Source organism: Callospermophilus lateralis, chromosome 13 (assembly GCF_048772815.1).
Source record: "Callospermophilus lateralis isolate mCalLat2 chromosome 13, mCalLat2.hap1, whole genome shotgun sequence".
NCBI lineage: Eukaryota > Metazoa > Chordata > Mammalia > Rodentia > Sciuridae > Callospermophilus > Callospermophilus lateralis.
In genome coordinates this window covers 70197488-70223804 of record NC_135317.1, presented here as the reverse complement: position 1 = coordinate 70223804, position 26317 = coordinate 70197488, and the positions used below count along the sequence as shown (strand labels likewise).

The window sequence follows — 26317 nt, the reverse complement described above, 5'->3', positions numbered from 1 at the left end:
CACCAAGGGGAAAAAAAATGATGCCTTTTTATCTTTTCACAGTATATTCACTGGCAGTCTTCATGGCCCATGTGTTCTGATGTTCCAAGTAACCAGTGAATCATTTCATTCTCTCTCTGAAACAATACCAATTTCGCCATGTATCTTCTATTATCCATCTGAAACTTTATTATGTCCAATAAACAGACTGCTCAATCAACTGTAATGTCAGAAGAGCTTAGAATAGCATTTGCCAAGTACTGCTTAAGGACTATCCCATCCCAAACACAAAATGTCAAATAGTTGCAGAGCCTCTTGTTTCTCCCAAGAAAAGGTAAAAGAACAGGAATATAAAACTGTTCCCAGTATGCTGATGTATAAGCCTTAAAATTGCCAACTGGCCTGATGATTCAATTAGCAACCTAATTTCTTTGACATTCTGTGATTTTTAGATTCATTTTTCCTAAGTAAGGGTTACTCACAGCAACATGTAAACTTATTTAAACTGTTCACAGTTATCATTTTACTTCTATTGCCTACAGAATATGTTAATTTTGAAAAGATATAGGAAAGTCACCAAATCCTAAATTCTAATGTAATAATTTAAAAAAAATAATATTATGGCAAAAACCCCAAATAAGCAACCAAACAACAAGCCCAACATGTTTTACCTCTCAAAACTGATTTTAAGAATAGCTGTAATTCAAAAAATAAAAAATTAAGTTACAAGATGATTTGGAGTCTAGTTTTTAAAGTTATTATGCAAGAGAAATTTTATGCTTAAGCCACATGGCATTATTTGCAAAGTTTAAATGAATGACAGAAATTTTGATCTGAGACTATGTTGTGATGTTTTGAGTACACTTTATTTCAGAAAGTGATATTTAGTATTTTCTATACACACTGAAATCATGAGCATTTCACTTTTTCTAAGTCAATTATTTCATAAGGATTTTATTAATAGATATTGGTAAATAGAACTTTGGAAATCTTAATTCAGTATTCTTACTATACCTGAGGCTTTTGTAAACTATAGTTTTATGTACAACCTTGTACAGTTTTTTTGACATACTATTGGAATCTTGTTTATTCTCCTGAACTTTGTTCTGGCCAATACATTTTTTTTAAATCTTTTAAGAAAATCTGTGATTGTTTTAGTGGGTATTTTTCTAAGTAAACGAAAACTTGTATAATGGTATTTTAGAGAATGCCAGATAAGTGCATGTTTCAAGTTAATGTTTTTCTCATCACTTGTATGTTTATACATAGCATGGAAATTTAATAAAACCATCCTGGAAACTTAACAATTGTGTTCTTTTTTTTCCACTAAAAATATCAGATGGTACAATTTTATTCCTTGGTCCTCTATTTTGGCATCTTAGCTTGTAGCATTACCCTAAGTAGTATTAAAGGCTGAACAGAGTACTGAATTACTTTTGAAGAGGCCAAAGGCCAACTTGTGCAGCTTAGTACATCTACCACAAAACGTTCAGGCACCAGATGTACAATTCTAATAATTTATTACATAATTTACAGGTACAAAGTGCAAATGACTTGACTCCTCCATTTCCCCAAGCCCTTGAACTCTCTGGCTCCCAAATAACTTTGATTATTATTTATTTTTTTAAGAAAAGCAAAGTGTTTAAAGCAGACAGTTGTTAAATTAAAAAAAAAGAGAGAGACAAGATTTCTAACATGCATATTATCTTGATATTAAAACATAGAGTAAAATAAAAATTTAATTATTTCACAATCTCCCTTTGCTTGAATAGTATATAACACTTTAGACTGTGAGATTTGGTTTCTGCAATTAATGATTGTTTTTGGCAGGTAAAAATGAGGATCCAGAAGCATTACCAACTCTAGTGGCTAAAAAAAGGAAAGACAAGTGGATAATTACTTTTCAGTGGAGCTTTAAAAGCTTGTGAGAAAGTTATAGTGACCTGTTGGCTTCTGGTCCACAAAATAACACTTCATTTGATAAGTTAAAATAGAAAGCAATTTTATGGATTAACTCTTCTCAAAGTGAAGCACATGAAATGGGCCAAAATTCACAATGTATTTATTAGGATATAAAATTTTCACAGAGGTTTTCAGGGATATTAGATTGCTAAAAATGACCTACATACAATAAAGTTATTTTAAAATAAATTCATTCAACATGAAGCACTAATCAATGAATTTTCATTTTTATTTCCCCAATACTGTAAAGAGATTCTATTATCATTATAATTTTATAATGATAATTCTATTATCATTATAATTTGATGATGACTATATCTGTTAATCAAGACCTATATTATTCTACACACTACTAAAAAATGAGGAAAATCTTTGAACTATATTTGACACTAAATAAAAACTTAAAAAAGAAGGGCTTGGGATGTAGCTTAGTGGCATAGTACTTGCATAGCACATGTGAAACACTGGGTTCAATCCTCAGCACCACATAAAAATAAACAAAATAAAGGCATGCTATCTATCTACAACTACCAAAAAAAAAAAAAAAAAAAGCAATTAAACATTTCAAAGTACTCACTTATTACAGATTTTAATAGATAAATTTTATCACCTGCACATCTTCTTGGAGGCTTTCATCTGGTTTATTTTTTAAAAATAATTGTAGCAAATGATTTAGTACAAAAATTTTAAGTCCAAGACTATTATGTTTTCCAATTGAAGACAAGACATTCTAGTAATAAAATTCACTGTAAAAATGTTTATAATTTAGTGCAAAATGACTACTTAGTAAAAATGTTTATAATCCATTGATCCTACTGTCTACAAAATAAAATTTTAACTTTTTGTGTTTTAAAATTTTTTGATTCAAGGGGCTGGGGCTGTAGCTAAGTGGTATAGTGCTTGCCTAGCACATGTGAGGCCCTGGATTCGATCCTCAGCACCACATAAAAATAAATAAATAAAACAAAGTTGTCCATATACAACTACAAAAAAAAATTGTTTAAAAAACTTTGTTTTTGATTCAAACACATAGAGCCACCTACAGGATTTTATAAAAATAAAAACCTCTCATAATCCACTCATAAATAAGCACCAACTTACACTGGTGCACCACTATAAAATAAAATAAAGGTGGGCTCAGTAGTACACGCCTATAATCCCAAGCAGGCTTGGGAGGTTGAGGCAGGAGGATCTTGAGTTCAAAGGCAGCCTCAGCAACTTAGCAAGGCTTTAAGCAACTCAGCAAAACCCTGTCTAAATAAAATATTAAAAAGGGCTGGGATGTGGCCCAGTGGTTAAGCAATCCTGGGTTTAATCCCTGGTACCAAAAAAAAAAAAACAACAAAAAACAAAACAAAAAAAAAAAAACACTGAAACTGATGGCTTTTTAAAGAGCTCTTCTAGAGAATTAGGCATCCAAGTTGGTATCTCCCCTTAGAGTTTTACAACTTTCTTAGAATCCTGATGGCTGCTACTTAGTTCTGATGATTTTCCTAATAAAATATAGTTCTACAAAATCAGTTCAGTAAAACAGAATCTCTCCCCTAAATCAGGGATCTTTTCTTTTTTTGTGGGGATCATGGAAGGTACTGAGAACTGAACCCTGGGGTGCTATACCACTGACCTGTATCTCCAGACCCCCCTTTTTAATTTTAATTTTGAGGCAGGTTCTCTCTTAAGTTACATAGGGCCTTGCTAAATTGCTGAGGCCTCAAACTTGCAATTCTCTTACCTCAGCCTCTGAGTCACAGGCATGTGCCACTGCACCTGGCCCCACAAATCTTTTCTTACAGAAAACAGAAAAACACAAGAAAATCCTAGGTAAACAAAGGTATAACTCAAGTCTACTACTTTTAGGTCCACCTATATCTGTTATGGGGTGAAAAGAGTAGACTTATAAGACCTCATCCTCTTATGGTGACCTACATTTCCCAAACCTTTTCTCCAAACTACAGGCATATCACATGGCTCAGGACAATAATAAGAAGGATTAAGCATTCTGTACAATTTAAAAGCATTATTACCTTCAAAAACTAAAATGGTAGGCTGGATACCTGTGAATGACCTGATGATTTCTGAGACAGTCAATTGGGACTCAAAACACATAGAGTTCTCCCTAAGAAATCACGCCTACAGGACAGAAACAAATTGTGGTTTGCAAGAACTCAGATATTCTGGATCCACTTAAAGCTTTCCAAAAACATGAAATGAAATTCTTCACTAAACAGACTAAAGAAGATGCACTATATTTTAAAAACATTGTCAACTTTACTAAGATTTAGAATAAAAAATATTTACACATCTTTTATAATAAAGAGTATTTACATCTCAACTGTCAGGAAAATATTTTTCATCATTAAAAAAGAAAACTGTTGTAAACTTGTTTCTTCCGATATCTGTTTCAAGCACTTGATCTCTTCAGAAACTCCACAGCACAAAAATAAACATGCAAAAGCCGAAGAACAACTTATAGTCTTTGAAAAAGAATATAACCAGAAAGAAAATTATGTATATAATCAAAGAAGAGTCACAGCTCAAGTCTGAATTTAGCCAATAAAGGCAGATGATCTGAAGAGTTATTTTCATTTGGAAGTCCATTAACAGTCCATAAGTCTTGTTCTGTAAGAAGTGACAGTCTAGCTAGAAGTTTCAAGCCACCAACCAAAGCAACTTCAGCTCCTACATTAAAGAAGCAGATAAATGTTTAGTGAAACTGTGTCAATGAGTTATTGTAAATTAATTACACAAGCCTTTTTTTCTAAACAGTGACGAAGAACTTGAGACTCCTACAGAACACTAATATGAAAGTTTTTAGAATGACTAATTGTTTTATTGAGTTATAACAATAATTCTCAAACTCACAGCAGTTTCTAATATTATTTGTACTTCAAATACATTTTTCTATTTTAAGTTTTGCAAATAATCTTTAGAGGAAAATATTTTTTTTATTAATTTTTATTGTTGGTTGTTCAAAACATTACATAGTTCTTGATATATCATATTTCACACTTTGATTCAAGTGGGATATGAACTCCCATTTTTACCCCGTATACAGATTGCAGGATCACATCAGTTACACATCCATTGATTTACATATTACCATACTAGTGTCTGTTGTATTCTGCTGCCTTTCCTATCCTCTACTATCCCCCCTCCCCCTCCCCTCCCCTCTTCTCTCTCTACCCCCTCTACTGTAATTCATTTCTCCCCCTTATATTTTTCCCCCTTTCCCCTCACTTCCTCTTGTATGTAATTTTGTATACCCCTGAGGGTCTCCTTCCATTTCCATGCAATTTCCCTTCTCTCTCCCTTTCCCTCCCACCTCTCATCCCTGTTTAATGTTAATCTTCTTCTCATGCTCTTCGTCCCTACTCTGTTCTTAGTTACTCTCCTTATATCAAAGAAGACATTTGGCATTTGTTTTTAAGGGATTGGCTAGCTTCACTTAGCATAATCTGCTCTAATGCCATCCATTTCCCTCCAAATTCTATGATTTTGTCATTTTTTAATGCAGAGTAATACTCCATTGTGTATAAATGCCACATTTTTTTGATCTATTCGTCTATTGAAGGGCATCTAGGTTGGTTCCACAGTCTTGCTATTGTGAATTGTGCTGCTATGAACATGGATGTAGCAGTGTCCCTATAGTGTGCTCTTTTTAGGTCTTTAGGGAATAGACTGAGAAGGGGAATAGCTGGGTCAAATGGTGGTTCCATTCCCAGCTTTTAGAGGAAAATATTAATGTAATACATAAAAAAGTGTTAGGAGTAATTTCAGATTGATAACTACCCAATAAATCATCCACCAATCATTTTGCAATTGCAATAAAACCAAACAGATCCAACCACACTTATGTAGGAAGCTTATCAGGTAATTGGAGAATAAGTATAATTTACTCCCAGAGAGGCTGCCCCCACAGAAGTAAAACATGACACACTCTCAACTGTGAAGAGATTTGAAATGCTGGTCCATGACACTCTCCCGCCACCTAGTGAACTTTTGTAGGCATGACATCTTCCAGAACCCTATTATAGCAAGCTATTTCATAAAATTGATTTTAGTAGGAAGAGTAAGCTATCTCCTGAGTGTTAATAATAAAGTAATCCCCAGAAGGAAGGGGAGGTAAAATAAAACAAAAACAGGAACAAAAGGGAAAATATAAAAAAGCACACACACATACACACACAAAAAAGAAGAGAGCTAGGCATGGTGGCCCACACCTGTAATCCCAGCAACTAGGGAGGCTGAGACAGAAGGATCACAAGTTTGAGGTCAATCTGGCCAACTGCCAACTTGTAAGACTCCATCTCATAAAATAAAAAGTAAATATTAAAAATTCTCTCTCTCTCTCCCCCTCTCTCACTCTCTCTAAAAAAAAAGAAAAAAAGCAAGGCGCCAAGCAACTCAGTGAGACCCTCTAATAAAATACAAAACAGGGCTGGGAATGTGGCTCAGTAGAGTGCCTGAGTTCAATCCCTGATACCAAAATAAATCAATAAATACTATCATCTTAAAAAAAAATAAATAAAAATAAAATAAAAAGTGCTAGGGATGAAAGACAGAGAGAGAGAGAGAGAAACAGACAGATGGGAAAATCAGAAAAAAAAAAAAAAACTGCCCACATTTAAAACTGCCAAAAGTTCTACTTTATATTCTGATTATTTTAAATTCTCCATTTAAAATCCTTTGATTAATGTATACAACCTGATTTTCACTGAGTCATACAAGGAAAGATGTTATCACTTTCGCTTTTTAGAAACACATAGTCACGCTTTCTTCCTCAGAAAGATCCAATATTCCAAAGTCAATATACAAAACTGTTGTTGGCAGGATAAGTGTGGTCCTACAACAAAGGCAGCATGCCTTAGTAAATCTTAACCACAAAATTGTATGATGACCATTGACAATTTATTCAGTTACTATCATCTACGGATATAATTTTTAAATAATTTCTTTGGAGTACTTTCCTGCTTTCCATCATATGTAGGCAAGTAACTGACACCATCAACTGTTTCTTTCAGAAGATTTTAACTTCTAAATCTGGAACTTTATCTAGAGGTTTAGCTAACTTTCTTAACTTCAGCCTTGGAGTTTTAGCTACTGGGCTCTCTAGCAGAGTTAGGAATACATACAGTTTTTACCTGGGTGCCTAGCAACATCTTCTTTTTCTGCAGAGTAGAAAATATAATCCACAGTTATGGCACTTCGAGAATGACAGGTGGTAACTTCTGGAATTCCAGTGTCAGGAAAGAAATGTGAATAAACGGATGACAAGCTGAAATGGTGCTGTAGGTTTGAAGATAATCTAAATTGAAAAGAAAAAGCATTCAGCATCCATCAAGTTTTTCAAGTCTACTATTTAAAGTACTTTTTCATTCAATTTCTACATTAAGACCAGACATTAGGACAAGTTTTATATATGCAGACCATATCATAATTTAGCATTCACTTATGCAGTGATATTCAAAATCCAATATATCAATAACCAACATACTAATGAAACTATTTATGTTCAAAAGCCTTCACTTGATAATTAACATGTATTCTAAGACAACTTTCATTTTTTTTGTTGTTGTTGTATTTTTAAGAAAGAAAAAGACTTCTGACATCAGAGAGATCAAGTTTTTCTGTTATTCTTGCTCTGATGTATGAGATAACTTCAGGCTGCATCTGAAGTCAGCTTCTATAATGGCTTACATTTACTATAAGTACATGTGATGTTATGGGCAAAGGGTTTGAAGATCATTTTCTAGTAATACATCATAAATTTTAAGGATCATTTATGCCATGAAGAAAAATAAAATCTTCAGAACATTTTGAAAATTCATTCAACAAACATTTATCAAACATCTAATAAATTCTAGGCACCATCTTAGGTGCTGAGGCTACAGATAAAAATGAGGTTTTAATGTGGTTTTGTTTTTGATGAGCTAGTATGTCAATAAATAAAGATAATTCCTTGGAATTGCTCTTAACTTCCAACTTTTAGGAACATCTTATATTCAGGAACATATATTTACAGAATTATTAAATGTAAATAGGTTTTCTGCAAATTTTCATCTTACCATAAATTTTTCAGTTTACAGATAAAAGCTGTACATATAAATGCACTGCATTCATGTGCAGATAGTCAGCCTATCTTTTCTCATACCCCATCTTATTTTAAAACAATTTAAGAATTATTTAACATTATTAATTGTTAGGTTAATCTTCTTTATTTTTTATTTTTTTCCTTTAATACTGGGGATTGAATCCAGGGTCTCACACATGCTAGATAAGCTCTACCACTGAGCTATATCCCCAGCAGCCACCCTCCCACTCCCCAACCACCCACTTTTTTTTAAAACTTTGAGACAGAATCTCTCTCACTAGTTGCCCAGGCTGTGGGTCTTATTAAGTTGCTTAGGCTGCCCTGGAACTTGTGATCCTCCGGCCTGTTGCTGGGCTTGCAGGTATGCACCACCACAGGTGGCTAAATATTCCTTTTTGAAAACCAAAAAACTACTTCCTTTCTTACTGAGTATTTATGATGTGAGAATATGTTCTCAAAACAAGGTATACAAAATAAAATTAAGAAAGCAGATAAGGGGACTAGGATTGTGGTTCAGTGGTAGCGCACTCGTCTGGCATGTGTGAGGTACTAGGTTTGATCCTCAGCACCACATAAAAATAAATAAATAAAAACAAAGGCATTGTGTCCACCTACAATTAAAAAAAATATTTAAAAAAAAGATAAAATGTAGGAGAGATGCTCCTAATTAGGTTCCTAAGTTTAAATGTTAAAACAAAAACTTATTCACAACATAAAACAATCAAAATATTTCAAAAATCTCCCAAAGAGATAAGACATAGATCCCTGTCTTGTTATGCTAACATGAATCCATTTCTCAACCACAGCCCGAAACATTAATGTTTCTTTAATAAGGAATCCAGGCATCTTCATCCGCTGATGTTCTTTTCCTATAGTTCAAGATATTATAAAATTTCTCTTTTCTAATGGTATACTCTTTTTTTTTTTTTTTTTGGATCAATTCTCCTGTAGACTGTTTTTTTTTTCTTTTTTATTTATTTTTTTTAAATTAATTTTTATTGTTGGTTGTTCAAAACATTACATAGTTCTTGATATATCATATTTCACACTTTGATTTAAGTGGGATATGAACTCCCATTTTTACCCCGTATACAGATTGCAGAATCACATCAGTTGCACAACCATTGATTTACATATTGCCATTCTGGTGTCTGTTGTATTCTGCTGCCTTTCCTATCCTCTACTATCCCCCCTCCCCCTCCCCTCCCCTCTTCTCTCTCTACCCCCTCTACTGTAATTCATTTCTCCCCCTTATATTTTTCCCCCTTTCCCCTCACTTCCTCTTGTATGTAATTTTGTATACCCCTGAGGGTCTCCTTCCATTTCCATGCAATTTCCCTTCTCTCTCCCTTTCCCTCCCACCTCTCATCCCTGTTTAATGTTAATCTTCTTCTCATGCTCTTCGTCCCTACTCTGTTCTTAGTTACTCTCCTTATATCAAAGAAGACATTTGGCATTTGTTTTTAAGGGATTGGCTAGCTTCACTTAGCATAATCTGCTCTAATGCCATCCATTTCCCTCCAAATTCTATGATTTTATCATTTTTTAATGCAGAGTAATACTCCATTGTGTATAAATGCCACATTTTTTTGATCTATTCGTCTATTGAAGGGCATCTAGGTTGGTTCCACAGTCTTGTTATTGTGAATTGTGCTGCTATGAACATGGATGTAGCAGTGTCCCTATAGTGTGCTCTTTTTAGGTCTTTAGGGAATAGACCGAATAGGGGAATAGCTGGAATGTAGACTGTTTTGAGATCTAGTAAGTCAAAGAACAGTTAAAGATCCTCCTGAAAACCAAAAAATATTTTTCTGCAACCTTGACCTTTGTTTCAATATGAAATGGCAATAAATTTCAGGGTACTTGAGCTGGTCTAGGTCCTTTCATAACACCAACTAAGCAGTAAACATTAAGCTGTATATATTTTATCTCTCTGAATCCTCACAACAACCCAAATTATATATCAAGAAACTGAACCTCAGAAATGTTAAATATCATGTGCAAAATCACACCACTAAAAAAGCAGCATCAACACTATCTTCCTTTTTTATCCAAGTGTTTTTTTGAGAATTTTTTTTTTATTCAACTGAAGTCAGGAAGTGCCCAACTGCTTTCCAGAACTCACTTTTCAGCTGTTTCGAGGACCTCTGTTTTCTCCAGCTGTGTTTGTGTAGAATCACTATCTGTAAGAACAGAGAAATGTATTAAGCTTACTTACACATTCTTTTGTTCTAGTTTGTCTTAGTAGTCCTCTTACTACAGAATGATATTTAAAAAAACACATCTAGTTTAAATTCTACTCTGCCACCTTATGTGTTTTATCCTGGAGTCTGTTTTGATAGTCTCCAGAATTAGGAAAAATAAAATGCAGGGTTGGGGTTGTATCTCAGTGGTACAGCACTTGCCTAGGATGTGTGAGGCTCTGGGTTCAATCCTCAGCACTGCATACAAATAAATAAATAAAAATAAAGGTATTGTGTCCAACTAAAAAAAAAAACAAACAATTTTTTTAAACTAACCAACTTTTTTTTTTTTTTTAAAGAGAGAGAGAGAATTTTTTAATATTTATTTTTTAGTTTTCGGTGAACACAACATCTTTATTTTTTTATTTTTATGTGGTGCTGAGGATGGAACCCAGCACCCCACGCATGCCAGGCGATCGCACTACCGCTTGAGCCCCACAACTTTTGTTTTTAATAAAATAAAATGCAAACATTTCCAAGGCAACACGCAAGTAATCATGCATGTATAATTTTGGAAGTTCAACTTTACAAAGTAAATTTAAAGCTCTTTGAAAAAAGGAATGAGCAAATAGATAAATACTTATACATATATATGAATATTCATCCCTGAGATGCTATTCCTTTAAAATTTTCATCTTACAGCTTCAAAAGAAATACTATTGCCCAGCAGACTGCCAAAATGTACTGCAAACGCTTACCTGTCTTTTCTACTTTTGGTACCTGCTGTACCTCATACACACAGTTCTGTGAGATACCTAGGTTTGGGGGCCAAATTGGAATAGATAAAATTCTTTGTCCCCGTGAAGACTGTTCCTGGCCAGATACCTAAACAAAATTTCAACAGGTATCTTAGGTGAATAGATTTTAAATAATTTATGTATTGAAAAATTTATGTCTTAAATAAAAGGTAATCCAAAAATAGTAAACATTACCCATTATTCATTATGTTAAGTAATTACCTGTGCTTATAAAAATCATGTTCAAATACAGTTCAGAAAGTACTTATTTATATGAAAACAAGTCTTTTCCTCTATACACATTTTTCTCTAATTTAAACATCCAAACCATTTAAAGCTTTGACTAATACTGCCTCTCCTTTTTTGCTACCTGCAATATAATTCCTATTATATCAAATACTAAGAGGATCAATTCTTTAAATTTATGATTACTCAAAACTCCAGGAGTATAGTTTACTTTGGTTAAATATACTGAAGATCACACGATTAAAGCAGAGGAAAGCACAATAAAAATAATAGCACCAGATAAATTATTATAAACTAAAGCATTAAAATATTACTCATTATATAGAGGAGAATATAATGAAGACTAGTTTTGCTAAGAGTGTTGCCTGTATCCAGCATTCAAAATTCTATCCTGCCACCTTATGAACAATTCTTTATTTGTGAGGTATTCATGTCTGGCAGTTTTTTCCCCCTATTTTTCTTTCTTTCTTGCTTGCTTGCTTGCTAATTCCTCAAAGCAGAATGTTGCTACAGATGCACAGAAAAGATAAAATTAACCAAGTGAATAAAGACTGATTAGGAGTTGTGGAAAATCATCACAGCTTGGTAAAGTGAGATACTGGATCATCCAAGGTTTTCTAACAGCCACAAGATGACTATCCTCACATTACAATGAATGGAGCAACCAACTACCCACTTCTTAACAATGGAAAAGTGAGCACTTACCTTTCCTATGGCAAGTCCTTCATAATTCAATTTTCCTTCCTTTATGAAACTATAGAGTGGAGAACCAGGAACAGAATTAAAGTCACCACACATAACAATAGGACAGAAACTGCCATCTTTCTGATGTGCAACACTGGAAATCTCTGCCAGCAGCATTGCCAATTGAGTCAGCTTAATATCTCCTCTCCTTGGATTATACAATAGATGTGTATTAGCTACACAGATCGCAGGAGAGGTAGCACATGGAATTTTGGGCTGCAAGAGTAAAACTAATCCAATATTGTCTCTGTCCAAGAGAGGAATATCAGGGCGGAAGAATTCCACTGGATTCACTGATAAGAGCGAAAATTTGGAATGCTTGAAGCAAATGGCACAGCCATCAGGTTTCCTTCCTGTCCGCATCTTATATTCACAGTGATAACCTACAAGAAAGAAAGAAATGTAAAACAAGGGACTGTTTATATATGTCAAAACACAGCTCTTATAATATTTCTCAACAATGTTTAACAAAGTGTATTCTGCAGAACATTAGTAATATGGGATATACGTAAGTGCTGGAGTCCAAAAAGATTAGCACTGGGTTTAATAGATCTCTTTACTGGCTGAGTTAAGTCCTTACTATGCTAATGTGCATCATCATTCTCTCAGTTCCAAGTCATGACAATGACAGTAAGGCTCTATAATCATCTCCTCTCTCTTCACCTCATCTCTAATCTTTCGGCCAATAGCTCTTTCCCCCTTGCTCTGTTCCTATCTCCAATTACCTGTCTTCCTGCTGCCTGGAATGCTCTAGGCATGGCTTGTTCCTCTTTTTCAAGTCTTTGTTAAAATGTCACTTTGATCATTTTGATTAAAATTGAATCTCATTCCACTTTCCTACTTTTCTCTAGATAAGTATCTCCTGATATATATTATAATTCTAAGTGTGTGCTGTCCAAGGGAGGAGACATTTTACCTGTTTTGCCCAACTCCACTGTCTAGAACAGTGCATAGTATATAGTAAGCACTCAAAATTATTTGCTGACTAAATAAATATAAAGCAGGTACATTTCTCAATCTATATGACCAAAGATGACCTGTTTCTAGAAGTGTTTATTCATTAAACAGGTTTTTAGCTTTTATCTATGAAGTACTGGAGGCTCTGTCATGAACTAGGCAGAATCATCCCTGATCTCATGGAGATCAGAATATTAGTATTCTGGTGGTAAGCACAGCAACTGCTGGGAATACGAACTATTAAACATATTCTGATATACCTATCCCTTTGAATTAAAACTACATATCAACATTTAAAAAGGTTCCCATTGAAATACCTCAAATGTTTTTTTGATCTTCTGAAATAGGTATTTACATTTTCAAAATTAAAATTTTTAGCTTACATCTTACATCTTTCTTAGCAAGTTATGCTTAATAATACACAAATCTTCAAAAGTAAAAGTAAATTTGGCTAAAGTAAAAGTTACATTGTACCCAGTGATTCCAAACTTGGCCTGATTTCTGTTCCATAATGATCTTCTTGAACTTCTTGCAAACAAAGTACCTTGGAAGAAAAGAATAGCTTGAATTAAAACATAGAAATGCAAATATGAATTTTCTGGTGCTTTCACCTTTAAAAGGAGGTTTCATAAATTCTAAACCTGGTGAGAATTGAAAAAAATGACTTAAAATCCTTTTTTCCTGTTATTTTTAGATTTAACAAATTAATGTTTCCCAATTTGACCAATCTCAAAACTCTGGCCTTTAATCTTGGAGCTTTCTTTCTATCCAAGATTGATATTTCCCAAAAGAAATGTTTTAAATTTACATGTCAGGCTCTTTATCCTGAATTCCCATGTTCTTTTGTACTAATCTTTGGAATCCTTTCTAAGAGAAATTGATTTTTTTAATACTATCATTTAGATGAAATTTTTGCATGAACTATTGAAATTTTGAACCAAAGAAAATATTTTCTTAATGTGCCAGCTCATGCTTCAAAACCGACCATACTTACAACTTTTCAGATAATTTTTGAAAAGTTAGATAATTATTTATATAAACAAATGATTCTCTGGAAGTCATGATAACATGTTAAGAACTGTTCCACCATGTTTAAGATGTTCTTAAACATCTCTCCTTCTTATCCCCCCCAACACAAAAAAGGATAAAAATCACTTCATTCACAAATGCACAAATGAAACATTTAACTCAACTCTTCCTTGTGTGAAGAATTTTGGTAATATTTTACACTTACATCTGCATCAAAGTGTTTAATTTCTTTCAGAATATTGGGAAACCTAAAACTCCAGTGTAATACTGGCCGTCGGCAGTGTCTATAAAGGTGTGAATTATCTTCCAATAAATCTTGTGAAAGTATATTATAGGACATCACTGAAAAGTCAAACTTGTTCTCACTGTCTTCACATTGGGGGTCAACATTTTCATCTCCTAGGATCTTCGTTTTTTCTTTTTTATGGTTACATATATATTCCCAATTCCTTTTGATTATGCCTGTTAAAATACATTGGACAAAATAAGAATTAGTAAAAATTTTATTTAAAATGCTATTTAAACATTCCCATAATGAGTCAAATGTTTTTTCCCTAAAAAATGACCATATAGCACTAAATAACTAGCAGATGTCATAAAATAGATTGCAAAGGCAGCAAAATGCTATACTGACTAACACATACAAATTTAAAAGGATCTACAAGACATTCTGAAGACTAAGAGTATGTGCTAATAAATAATAAAGTTAATACTATACAGGGGTTGTGGTTTCTTACTTCTCTATGGTTAAGAATAGTTTGCCACAGACAACTATAATGGTGTATTTGTATGTCACAGTTGGCTTTTCAATGAGATGATTTCATATTATATTTTATTTCCTATTTAGTAAAATAAAATCAACAAATTATTAAGTTCCAGAATAACTCTTTAGTTCAGAATTCTGATATATACATGAATGATGGTTACATAATGGCAATACATGGAAGTAGTACTTGGTATCTAAAACATTGTAGGGGGACAATGAAAACAAAATGAACAAAATACCAAAGCAAAAGCTAAATGTGATTTATGGAAGGCTAGTAGATAATGGCTGGTTGACAAACATAGCATGCAAAAACCAGGAATGTGTCATAGTTTTTATTCCGCAAAGACATAACATACTCTGAAAAAGCAATGAGAGAACAGAAAAGCATGAGATTCTGCATTATAGATAGTCCTTGACTTAAAAATGACCACCATTTACGTAGTGTCCCTCACCACACCATTAAAAGGGATACTCTACCTGCCATGGAAGCTATGAAGAAAAATTTGGAACTTTTAGAGATCTAACTATGAGCTCAAAAGGAAGAAGAAATAAATAATGGGAAGAAAATACAGTAGGAGATGGACTTCCAAGCATGATTAGATTATATGAAAAATCAGCCCTAGAATATCTTCTTCTACTCTACATGAACATATTCACTTTGCTGGATTATAATGCCTAAAACCCTACCAATTAAAAATTAAATTGAGGTTAAAATATCCTATAAATTTATACATGAAGTGAAAATAAAATTAAAAGGAAATACACTAGTATTTTTGTAAATAGTTATCTTTGAGTAGTAGGATTGTGACAGAATTTTCCAAATCTACAATAATTATCTATTTACCTCAAAATACCAATATACCACATAAAACTGTCAATACCTTCTGGTAAATTAATATAAAATAATAATACCTTCTGGTAAATTAATCAGACTGCTTTCCTCAATATCTAAGTATCTGATGCACTGAGGGGATAGAAATTTTGACCAGAGGACACAAGAAGATAACTAGTATGACTAATGCAGTCTGGAGGGAACAAAGGAATTGGAGACTTATGATACCATGAACATATTAGGAGAAGGGTAAAGGAAAAAAAAAAAAGAGGAAAAAAATAAAACCAAACTAAATGAAAGTCCTCAAGTATTCCATAATTTTACATGGAGCTTGTCCTATGCACAGAAAAAAGGAAGAAAATTATTCCTTTCTCTATCCTTCACCAAACATGCAGAAACCTACCCCAAAAGGCTCAGTACTAGGGCTAATTATACTACCTCCACAGAGCTACTTAGAGATTTATAGAACACTATTCATAAACTGGGGTTAGTCTATGATGGTTTTAGCCACCAATCAGTCTTCAAATGTATACAAATGTATATGAGATGGAAAGGGCTCTAGTCATGCAAACAAAATGTAAGCTATCATCATAAATAAAGCACTATCTTGGTCACTGCCATATGAAAATAGGAAAGATGAGGGTCTAAAAAATGTGTTTGCAGTTCCTTACAAAATATATGCACATAATGGCATATAAATGCTTTAAGATTTTTATAGTCCTGGTAATCAGTTTGTAAATCAACTTTTTTGCAATTTTACTTTTAAATAATCAGGACCATTCAATTTCTGATTAATACAGTGGCTTTCAAACTTTGATAGCTTGCAGAACCTTCTGTCATTATTTTTTGTCATGGAACACCAATCTCTGGCATAATGGGACTGGGAATGTGATGATAGAGTAAACACACATTTTATTTGCTTTTAATAAAAGTTCATAAATGTGTTTCAAGTGCTAGGGTTCCATGGAAGACAATTTGAAAACCACTGACAGAGTGGATAGTCTTCGACCTTTATATACTTCACAACATAAATTCACACTGCAAAAGCTTATATACCTTCCATGTCAGGAGGAACAAGATGATCACAGCAGAGAAGATAGATGAATCAAAGAAAGTAAGCAATAGGCCTGATCAGGTTTTTGGGCTGCCTAATTAAAATATCATAATTGTATCACATAAATCCTTCAAATACCACTTTAAAGTGATAGGCAAGTTAGCAATGCTGTTCTCTTGATTGAAAAGTATTAGTGAAATATCGGAAGTCACAAATATGGCTTAACGAAGAGCCTTTTCCTTATTCACAATACCTAGGAAGAATGGACATATAAAGAGTCAGGTTGCAATCAAAGATTATCAGTATGTAATTGTAATTCCCCATCCATAAAGGGAAAACAACACCACAGTTTTCTGAGTACCTACAATGTAGCCAACAGTGTGGTAGGCACTTTGACATGCCTCATTTCTTCCACAAAGACTTGCAAGGTAAGCATTACCTTACACTAGGAATCTAAGGAGCAAGGAGTTTCAGTAATCTCTCCACGTTCACACAATCAGTGGTAGAGTAGAAATGAGGGCAGGGAGTGGTTTCTAAGTCCATGCTAATGTCACTATGCCACTGCTCTGAGAGCTCACCAAATTTATAAGAGGATAAACAGCAGAGAAGCATATGCTAACCTGATGAACAACAAATAAATAAATGAAAAGCAATTCAAGGTCATCATACAGACCTAGACTTAGATAATGATCCATTCTTAGGAACCTGATTCTAATGCCTTTAAATATGCCTTCATTCATTCAAATAAATATCTCTTTATCTTCACATGTAATAATTAAGTAGTACACAGATTTCACTTTTGAGGGATTATAATTTCTGTTTCTCGCCCCCCACCCAGTAGGTTCTTTGCAACTATATGATAACAAATTATACATTTGCTTGGATATTAGCTGGACCTAGAATTCAGCTTAAGCCTGTATACTGCTTTTGTATAATAAGGGCAGAGAGAACTCAAAGAGTACTAACTAATCAATTCTTCTAACCCCGATTTCTGGGCAAAACTCACTCAATGTCTTCCTCTGAAAAACTTGTATGTCATCTCCTTCCATGTTAACAACCACACAAGGCCACGTTCAAATATCTTCAAAGGAATTATCTTCATTGAAAACTATGGTTCAATAAGAAAGACAATTCCAAATTCTACTTGACACTTCCTTTATATTTTCAGGAGGTTGGAGTAGGAGGTTAGGGTATTGTGTAGGGCTGGTGACAAAGAGGGAGCCTAGTGAACTGTTCAGAAGAAAAAAAAATATATAAGAAAAATAGACCTAATCAACGTATTTGAAAAAAAAATGTTTCCTCAGAGTTGCATAAGATATAGATCCCTTTCTAAAAGATATTTCTGACTGACTCAATTTTATAGATCTGTTTGAGAAGTACAGATTTAATAAACTAAAACCTCACTCTGTAAGAAACTTTCACTTATAATTTTTTCCTTCCCCCCTTCCCCCCGTACTAGGGACTGAACCCAGGGAAGTTCTACTACTGAGCTACATCCCCAGACCTTTTGATTTTTCAACTGGAGATAGGGTCTTGCTAAATCGACCAGGCTGGTCTCAAAGTTGTGATCCACTTGCCTCAGTTTCCAGAGTAGCAGAGTACAGTATATACCACCAGGCCAACTTCACTTTCAATTATTTCTTCTTAAAAATAATCTTTTTATATTTAAAAGCTAGTGTTAAAAATGAAAACTAAATTGATTTTTTTTTTTAATATCTATGACTTCCAAGAATACACCCACCAATTTCTAATTCCTGAAAGGCCTTCTGTTTCAAAAACACTGGATGTGAAAATTATTCTTAAATTAAACTTAGTGTTTTAATCTATTTCTCCACTCTTTTCCAACTGTATTTTGTCTGAAATTTCTTCTTTTTTTTTTTCAGCCAGAAATACACAAGTAATTAAAAAAAAAACAACAAAAAAAAACTTCATTGTAAAAAGATTTATTTTTTCCTAATAGAAAACTACTGGCTAAAAATAAACACCAAACAACTCTAAAATCTGTAGATTTAAATATTACAAATAAAAGTGTCAACTTAGTCTATAATAATTTATATCTATTCCTTCACCAAGATAAATGTCACCTTTACCTTGGTGTTTTCTTCGTTTTGATGAAGGCTCATCTCCCTCAGAGTTCATGATGTAACTAGAGAGATGAATCAAAGAGGTCTGGCTCAGGTTGTCAGGTCTCCAGTTACTGTACTGAAACTGAGTTCTAGACTCAAATAAACAAGGTGGTCTCCAATTTAGTGAAAACTGCCTACTACTGAAGTATGGGTAAGGAGCACGAGAATAATGTCCAGGCCACCTCATACAACTAGAAATATGTCTGTTCCAGCAACACCTTTGCAGATTCTCCCACGGTGTAGTCCAGTCTCTGCCCAGACTCTTCGGGTGATGGGAAAACATGGGGTATCTAAAAGAAATAAATACACTCCTTGAGGCACCACTTTTTGTTCAGCTATAGTACACAAAATCTAAATTTAATTCCTCAAGGGAAGATAACATCTACTATTTAAAATCTGACTTCTATATCTGTGAAGGATGAAAGGAAAAGCACGTATGGTTTAGCTATGAGCATCAATACCTCAATATTTTCCCCCTAAACAACCATGAATGGTATTCTAAATACTTAACAAGAAAATGTAACCTCAGCTCCCAAAACGCCACAAACGCTCCCAAAATGTCCATAGTCCAACTAAGAGAGTAATCAACCATCAAACTAGAATTCAGAGTAGCTCTCTGGCACCAAACTCCATAGAAAAATAAAATCCACAGCAAACATAATACTTAATCAAATATGGAACACATATTAGACTGCAATTGAAGCTAATCTCTTCTCCAACTTGGATTTGGAGAAAAAAAAATGTTTCTGAACAGGTTTTTATACTAAAGTAGATTTTTCCCAAACACTTGTAAAGCTAAGAAAACAAGCCTATCACAACCTTACAAAACTACTTGCCTTGCGCATCAGTGGGTGGACAATTTATTTTTACATTCTTTTTTCTTTTATAAGCATTCTTCTCCTTGGGGGAAATTAAAGAAGGTAAAGATCACGTACTAGGAATTCACTCAACAGCACTTCAAGCCCAACAGCATCAATTTAATCTATCATCCAAAGTATCTCCAAAGTAGTGCTAAGATTATCTTTGATATGTTGCTCTCAAGCTCTCAAAAAAAAAAACACTGGAGCCTAAGTACCATCTTCTTACTCTAGTAAGTTGAAAAAAAAAAAAAAGTTAGGATTCAGAGGATTTCTATCCTTGCCTCTGGAATTCATTATAAGCACATTTCTCAAATACTGTCAATAATGTTGACTTTTATGTTATTTTTCATTTTAAGAGCATAAATGCTGTTTATGAGGTCAAAAACTGTTCTCTAACAATCAACTTAATTGTACATCTTTAAAGACTTGACACGTGCACTCTGTCCTGTTTTGTGATAATTTTTTTTAAATTTTTTAGTTGTAACTGGACACAATACCTTTATTTCACTTATTTATTTTTATGTGGTGCTGAGGATCGAACCCAGGGTATCGCACGTGCGGGGGCTCTACTGCTGAGCCACAACCCCAGCCTTGTGATAACTCTTGAAAGCCAAAGATATTTGGGCACTTGGTCTCTGCATTTCCTACCTCTCTAAGCTACTATAATAAAACTTAAAACTTGGACTACAACATGTATTCTCTGTATTTTTAATTATTTAACGCCTTTTTCTCTTAAGATATTGAGCTCCTTCAGGGCCAGAATCTTCTTACTCATTTTTAAGCCGGAATCTTCACAAGTGCCTAGCACAGTGCCTGGCATACAGCTGGTACTCAGGAAACATTGTTGAACTGAATTGCCATCAAGTCCCAGGCCCACAGGAGTTAAAACCAGACCCTCGTGACTTTTGTGATAATTAATAGTGATGTGCATCCCACGCATGGTACACCAGTCGGTTTAATAGAGTACACAATTAAACCTTCTGATTTGCAACATATTATTTTAATTTATTAGGAATAAAAGTAATCCCAGGATTTCGCGGGCACGAGTAAGGGCGACTCTAATGTAAGTAGCGCCTACTTAAGTGGTTTGTAATTTTTTTTTCTTCTAAGTACGCCAATTGAAAGAAAACATCCAGTCAACACCACGGCTGGAACGAGAACTTGGCTATAACCGTAAAGGTTGGTATGAAAGCGACCCAAGTTTGAAAGATGCTAACATATCAATAACCAACCACCCCCCAGGCGTGTGCCACGCACCGCCTCCCTGGAGGTCAGGCCCGCCAGGACCTGCAGCGGACAGGCTGCCAGTCCCGGGTCGGGCCGCGGCGTCCGGGGTGGCCGAGGCCGGCTTGAAGGCTGAGCCGGGGAGAGGGCCAGGGCGCCGAGGCCAAGCCGGGTCCGGAGGGCCCGCGCCTTCCCTGAAGGCGGCCGACGCGCTCGGCACCCGGACCCGGCGGCCAAGCGTCCCGCCGGCCTGGCGCCGGGTTTACCTATCCCTTTGGGTCTCCGGAGGAACCGTCCCGGCCGCACCATCTCCCAGACCCTCTTCCTCCTCCGCCTCCCCAAGCCCGCCCCGCCCCGGGCTAACCTGGGCCGCCCGCCCCTTCCTCCTCCCTCGGGTCACCCAGCCTTACTGACCGGCCTCTCCCCACCACACAGCGGCCGTAGCCCCTTCTCATACAACGCCAAGCTTCCATCTTCTTCCTCAGCCGTCGTCCAATTCCCAGGCCCAGGGCTCCACCTGAACCTTTACGACCTACTCGGCGGCTTAAGGCACCATGGGGCCCCCATCACTCGAAGTCCCGGTTCCCGGCCCGGCTGCAATGCATGCTGGGAGCTGCAGTCTCGCCGCCGGCCATGTCTCAATCCAGCCCAGTGAATCCCTTAAATCCTTACACACGAATTGTGCTTAAGGAGCATGCGCAGAGGATGGAAGCTTTGCCAGCCATATCCGAACAGGGCAAAATTCCCGACCTCCGTCTTAAAGAAACAGAAAGAAAGAAATGACTGGATCGCTTTATCAAGACCCGTGGGCAGGTGCACCGTTGTTACTGTATGAGAGCTAAGAAGGAAAATAAAAGTTATTTTATCGTATTTTTAAAATGTAGATATTCAAAAGGTGAATGCCCAAGTTGAGGAAATACCCTCTTAGTTCCCATGGAACGAGGGTACTACAGATTTTTGGCAACTAATTTTGTGGAAACACACCCACATAACTATAGAACTCACTTTTAAATGTGTATGTGTGTCTTGAATGCTCATCGGTATCAAATATAGTAGGACTCTAGATTCTTGGAAAACATGAAAGGAGAGATTGAGAATAAAGTGGGAGAAAGGAGGAGAAAGGCATACTAGAAGGTAAGATCAGTGGTGTTTCATAGGCTGTTGAAGTTGTTTCTTGGGAAACTTTTTTTTTCTTCTTGTGTTACTTTGGAAGAATAATTTTCCCTCAGTATATAATTGATTCTCATCATTAATAGTAGTTAGATTCTATCATCAATTTGCACAAACACTGAATCAATGTATACTACGCCATTACTATTTAGGGAAACACAGGGTTAGGTTTCTGTGTGACTTCAATTACATTTTCATCAACTAATCAATACCTAATCTTGTTTTATTTGTGTTTCTATTTAAAGATCCTTATTTAATATTGTTAATTCATTAACACTGAACTGACTCAAGGTCAACAGCATTATAACTCACCCCTAAAGAAAGTTTATCTAACAGAAATATTTTCTCTGTAAATTATATCACAGGCTTCTTGCACTTAAGAAAATTTGACAGTGAAATCTGCTAAGGCCTACACACACAAGGCCGTGAGTTCCTTAACTTGTCTTCATAGAAAAGCTTTCAGGCCATTCAATGATTATTGTTTGGAAGCAACTTTTCAAGAATGACATGAGCTGAAAGCCAACAGTGATATCCCTAACACAGACCGTGACTTCCACTGAAACTGAACTGGCCCCTTCTTTTCATCCAACCCACAAGTAGATTTACCCCTTTAACTTTCTATAAATCCTCTCATTACCAATAGAGGGAAGGCAGATTTGAGCTCTCAGCTCCCAGCTTCTTTGCCAGTTGGCTGCACAATAAAGTGTCTTCTTTTTGCAAAAACCTGGTGCTACAGCATTGGCTTCTATGCATGTAGGGCAGCAAGCCCATGCCCAATAACAATAGCACTAGCTTTGGGGACCATTTTTTAACAGCATATTTTAATCAATAAAGATGTGGAAAGGGTGGGGATTGTGGCTCAGCAGTAGAGCACTCGCCTAGCACGGGGCAGGATCCGGGTTCGATCCTCAGCACCACATAAAAATAAAGGCATTGTGTTGTGTCCATCTATACCTAAAAAATAAATATTAAAAAAAAAAGATGTGAAAAAATGGCACTAGATAGACTGTGATAGGACACTTGTTTATTTTTGAGAACTGAAACAAGAAGGTAGAGTGGGCCCTCTTCAGCCGCAGCTAGGAACAGGCACTTTTCACTGATCTGTATATGCCTGAGAGTAAGTGCAAAAGCACTTTGTTTTTGTTTGGGTTTTTTTTTTTTTTGTTTTTTGTTGTTTTTAATTTTTTTTTATTATTAGTTGTTCAAAACATTACAAAGCTCTTGACATATCATATTTCATACATTTGATTCAAGCGGATTATGAACTCCGTTATTACCCTGTATACATATTGCAGATTCACATCGGTTAGCAAAAGCACTTTGAGTATTGATTTTGGAATTACAAATAAATTTTAGGGTAGTATACATTTGCAAATACAGAATCCACAAATAATGAGGATCAAGTGTACTTCTGTTTCATAGTGTCCTATTTTCTAATTATACCCACAATTTTGCAGTTCATTACATTTGAGTAGCGGGTCAGTGTAGCCACATCCCCAGCCCCCCCCCCCTTTTTTTTTTTGTATTTTACTTAGAGACAGGGTCTTGCTGAGTTGCTTAGAGCCTCACTAAGTTGCTCAGGCTGGCTTTGAACTCATGATCCTCCTGCCTTAGCCTCCCGTGTTGTGGGATTACAGGGATATACCACCATATCCAGCTAACATCACTTTTAAGCAAGGGCCATGACCTGCTATTTTCAAAATTTATCTGACTTAGTGCTGTGCTAAGTGCTCAAGTTGGTAGACAAAACATTCTTGAATGAATGGTGAACACTGAGCGAGAGTTAGAAAGGACCTGTGTATAACCAGAATTTTTTTCCTTTAGTACATCCTAAAACCTCTGGCTTATTAGGTTGGTTGTTTGTTTTTGTTTTTGTTTATTTGTCAACTCAAGAATTTAATGCTTTCTGGGAAAGAGAACACGTCTTTGATATCTAGACTGGTGAATTTTTGTGTATTGTCTTTACACTTGATTCATGGCTGAAATTGTACACTTGAAGCCATAAACTCTCATATATCTGTGTGTGCCTGTAATTCATAAAGAACTTTCCCCTCTTTATATGAGTGTGGGTTGTTGTTTTACCTCTGGAAAAAGTTACACACTGTATTTTACTAAAGGAGCTCTGTTTGTTCTGATTGACTTGTAGAAATAAATAAGGATTTATATAAATTTAATGCCTAAACTTACCTGAAAATAAGGGAGTAAAATTTAAATGTAATTTTTTTTTTTTTTTTGGTGGTGGTGGGGATTGAATCCAGGGCCTTATGCGTGGTAAGCAAGCATTCTACCACTCAGCTGATTTTATTTTATTTTATTGAGACAGAGTCTGACTAAGTGGTCCAGACTGGCCTTGAACTTGTGATCTTCCTGCCTCAGCCTCCCAAGTAGCTAGAATTATAAACATGAGCTGCTGTACCCAGGCTTAAGTGTGATGCACTTTAAAGAAAACCATATTATTCTTATAGAAATGGCTCAGAAATGTTTTATGACCCCAAGTTCACATAACTAAGGTCAATCTCTGATAAACAGGCAATTTCTTTTTTGATATAGTTTAATGTTACTAAGAAATGGGTTAGGAAGAAAGATTGATACTTCAGAACACCATCCCTCCATAATTGCACACTCAGCCAGGGAATGAGGCAGTGAAGAAGGGTCATCAGTTAAACCTCAGAGCTCTATTAAATGGAAACTATGTGTTTTGGACAAGCAAATAGAAATTCATTTCGTACTGAGGAGACTGCTGAAGAGTTTATGAGCTTGAGTCCACTGGACTGGGGTATAAGTAGCCAATATGTCTACTTATGAGTTAAACACACTTCATCGTGTCTTTCATCCAGAAGGGCTGACGATTGAAAGGAAATGGAAGTCTTCCAGAGTTCAGATTTCTATGAAACACAGACATCCTGGATACCCTGTGGGAGTTGTTCTTGGCAAAAACTAAAGTAGGTAAAACTGTCCTCTCTCACCTGGAACTTCCAGGGCTGATTATGGAACAGAGAGGAGGCTGAGAAATGCAGTGGAATTAATTCAGTGTCTCCCTTCTTGAGGGATAAGCCACTAGGGGAAGCAATTTTCAGAGTGTGACAAAAGTATAAAGAACCTCATTAAGGAGCTATCAGAATGTGGCAGAAGAGAAAATAATGCTCTAAATATGAATTTGAGCAAAACCAAAAAGACTTAAAATTTATCTGAAAATTGCTTTTCAAATCCCTAAGCAGGAAAGTGATCATCTCAGTTGTCTGGTTTGGGACATCCAGAATGGATCAGCAAACAAGGCAGAGACAGGATTATGACAGAAAAAGAAAAAAAAAAAATCAGAGCATATGCAAACAGAAATATTTTACTTTGACATACTTGCATAATGTCTTCATTAGTTTCTAGAAGGAAATAATCCAGGGGTGTTTAACCACTGAGCTACATACCCAGCCCTTTTTATATTTTATTTAGAAACAAGGTCTGGCTAAATTGCTTAGTACCTCTCCAAGTTACTGAGGCTGGCTTTGAATTTGTGATCCTCTTACCTCAGCTTCCCAAACTGTTGGGATTACATGTGTGCACCACACCACCTGGCTCCTTCTGGTTTTTAAGATCCATACTGTATATGTGGAATTGTTTTTATCCTGATTGGTACTCTGTGTACTTTTATTCTGAACATTAATTTCTTATTCAGTTTGGGAAATACTGGTTGATTATCTCCTTGAATTTTATTTTTCCACTATTTCCTCTACTATTTTTTTCTGGAATTCCTGCTAGATTGTTATTAAGTCTTTTAAAAATCTTTTGCCACTTGACTGTTCTTTTTTTATCTATTATTTTAATTTCCTTTCTATTGACTATTCTTAATCATTCCTCCTCTGCCTTATGCGCTTTTTATTCTTCTCTTTCTTCTCTCTTTCCCTGCTGAGGTCTGGGTGAATTAATCTATCCTACTAGTTTACTTTATTCATTTTAACCCAGACCATCTTAGACCGTATCTGGTCTATTGCACAGTTGTTTCAATGACTAAATTTTTAAGGGCCATAAAACCATAATTTAAAAAATACAAAAGAGTCCCATATTATAGGAATTTAAATTGATTATTTATATAACAAATAATGAAGTAACTGATCAGCAGTAAAATAGTCAATATACAGTACAATTGGTTAAACATCAAGGCCAAAAGATTGATGTGTACCGTGTAATCTTCTATTAAGACTTTTTTCATTTTTAATTTTCAGGATTTCTAGTTTTTCCCCCCCATATTTATAGTGCTGCATTATAATTATACATAATAGCAGGATTTGTTTTTATATATTCA

The 26317-nt window shown here is 35.3% G+C and overlaps 2 protein-coding genes across 11 annotated transcripts in view; one reads left to right on the top strand and one right to left on the bottom strand.

Moving 5' to 3' along the window:
* The window catches only part of Vash2 (vasohibin 2), a 36643-nt gene extending 35374 nt beyond the window's left edge, over positions 1–1269 (top strand). Inside the window, exon 7 of the mRNA XM_076872991.1 lies at positions 43–1269. Coding sequence (XP_076729106.1) covers positions 43–205 — 163 coding nt within the window. The 3' untranslated portion in view covers positions 206–1269. The remainder of the gene's footprint in view (positions 1–42) is intronic.
* Positions 1270–3291: 2022 nt separating this feature from the next.
* Positions 3292–21476, bottom strand: Angel2 (angel homolog 2). Of its 10 annotated transcripts, none has more exons than XM_076872988.1 (10): positions 18731–18814; positions 17647–17870; positions 16643–16893; positions 14194–14450; positions 13434–13503; positions 11964–12385; positions 10974–11100; positions 10158–10215; positions 7083–7246; positions 3292–4620 (listed from the first exon to the last, which is right to left on the bottom strand). In XM_076872988.1, exons 3-10 carry the CDS (start codon positions 16647–16649, stop codon positions 4469–4471), a joined length of 1257 nt encoding a protein of 418 aa, XP_076729103.1. In that variant the 5' UTR covers positions 16650–16893; positions 17647–17870; positions 18731–18814; the 3' UTR covers positions 3292–4468. The 10 variants fall into 10 exon arrangements, 9 of the variants coding, with proteins under 9 accessions (XP_076729103.1, XP_076729096.1, XP_076729099.1 ...); XR_013092938.1 differs by lacking the exons at positions 16643–16893; positions 17647–17870 and adding exons at positions 6646–6784; positions 21265–21476 and having other exon boundaries at positions 4549–4620; positions 18731–19056; XM_076872981.1 differs by lacking the exons at positions 16643–16893; positions 17647–17870 and adding an exon at positions 21265–21476 and having other exon boundaries at positions 18731–19056.
* Between the last annotated feature and the right edge of the window lie 4841 nt (positions 21477–26317).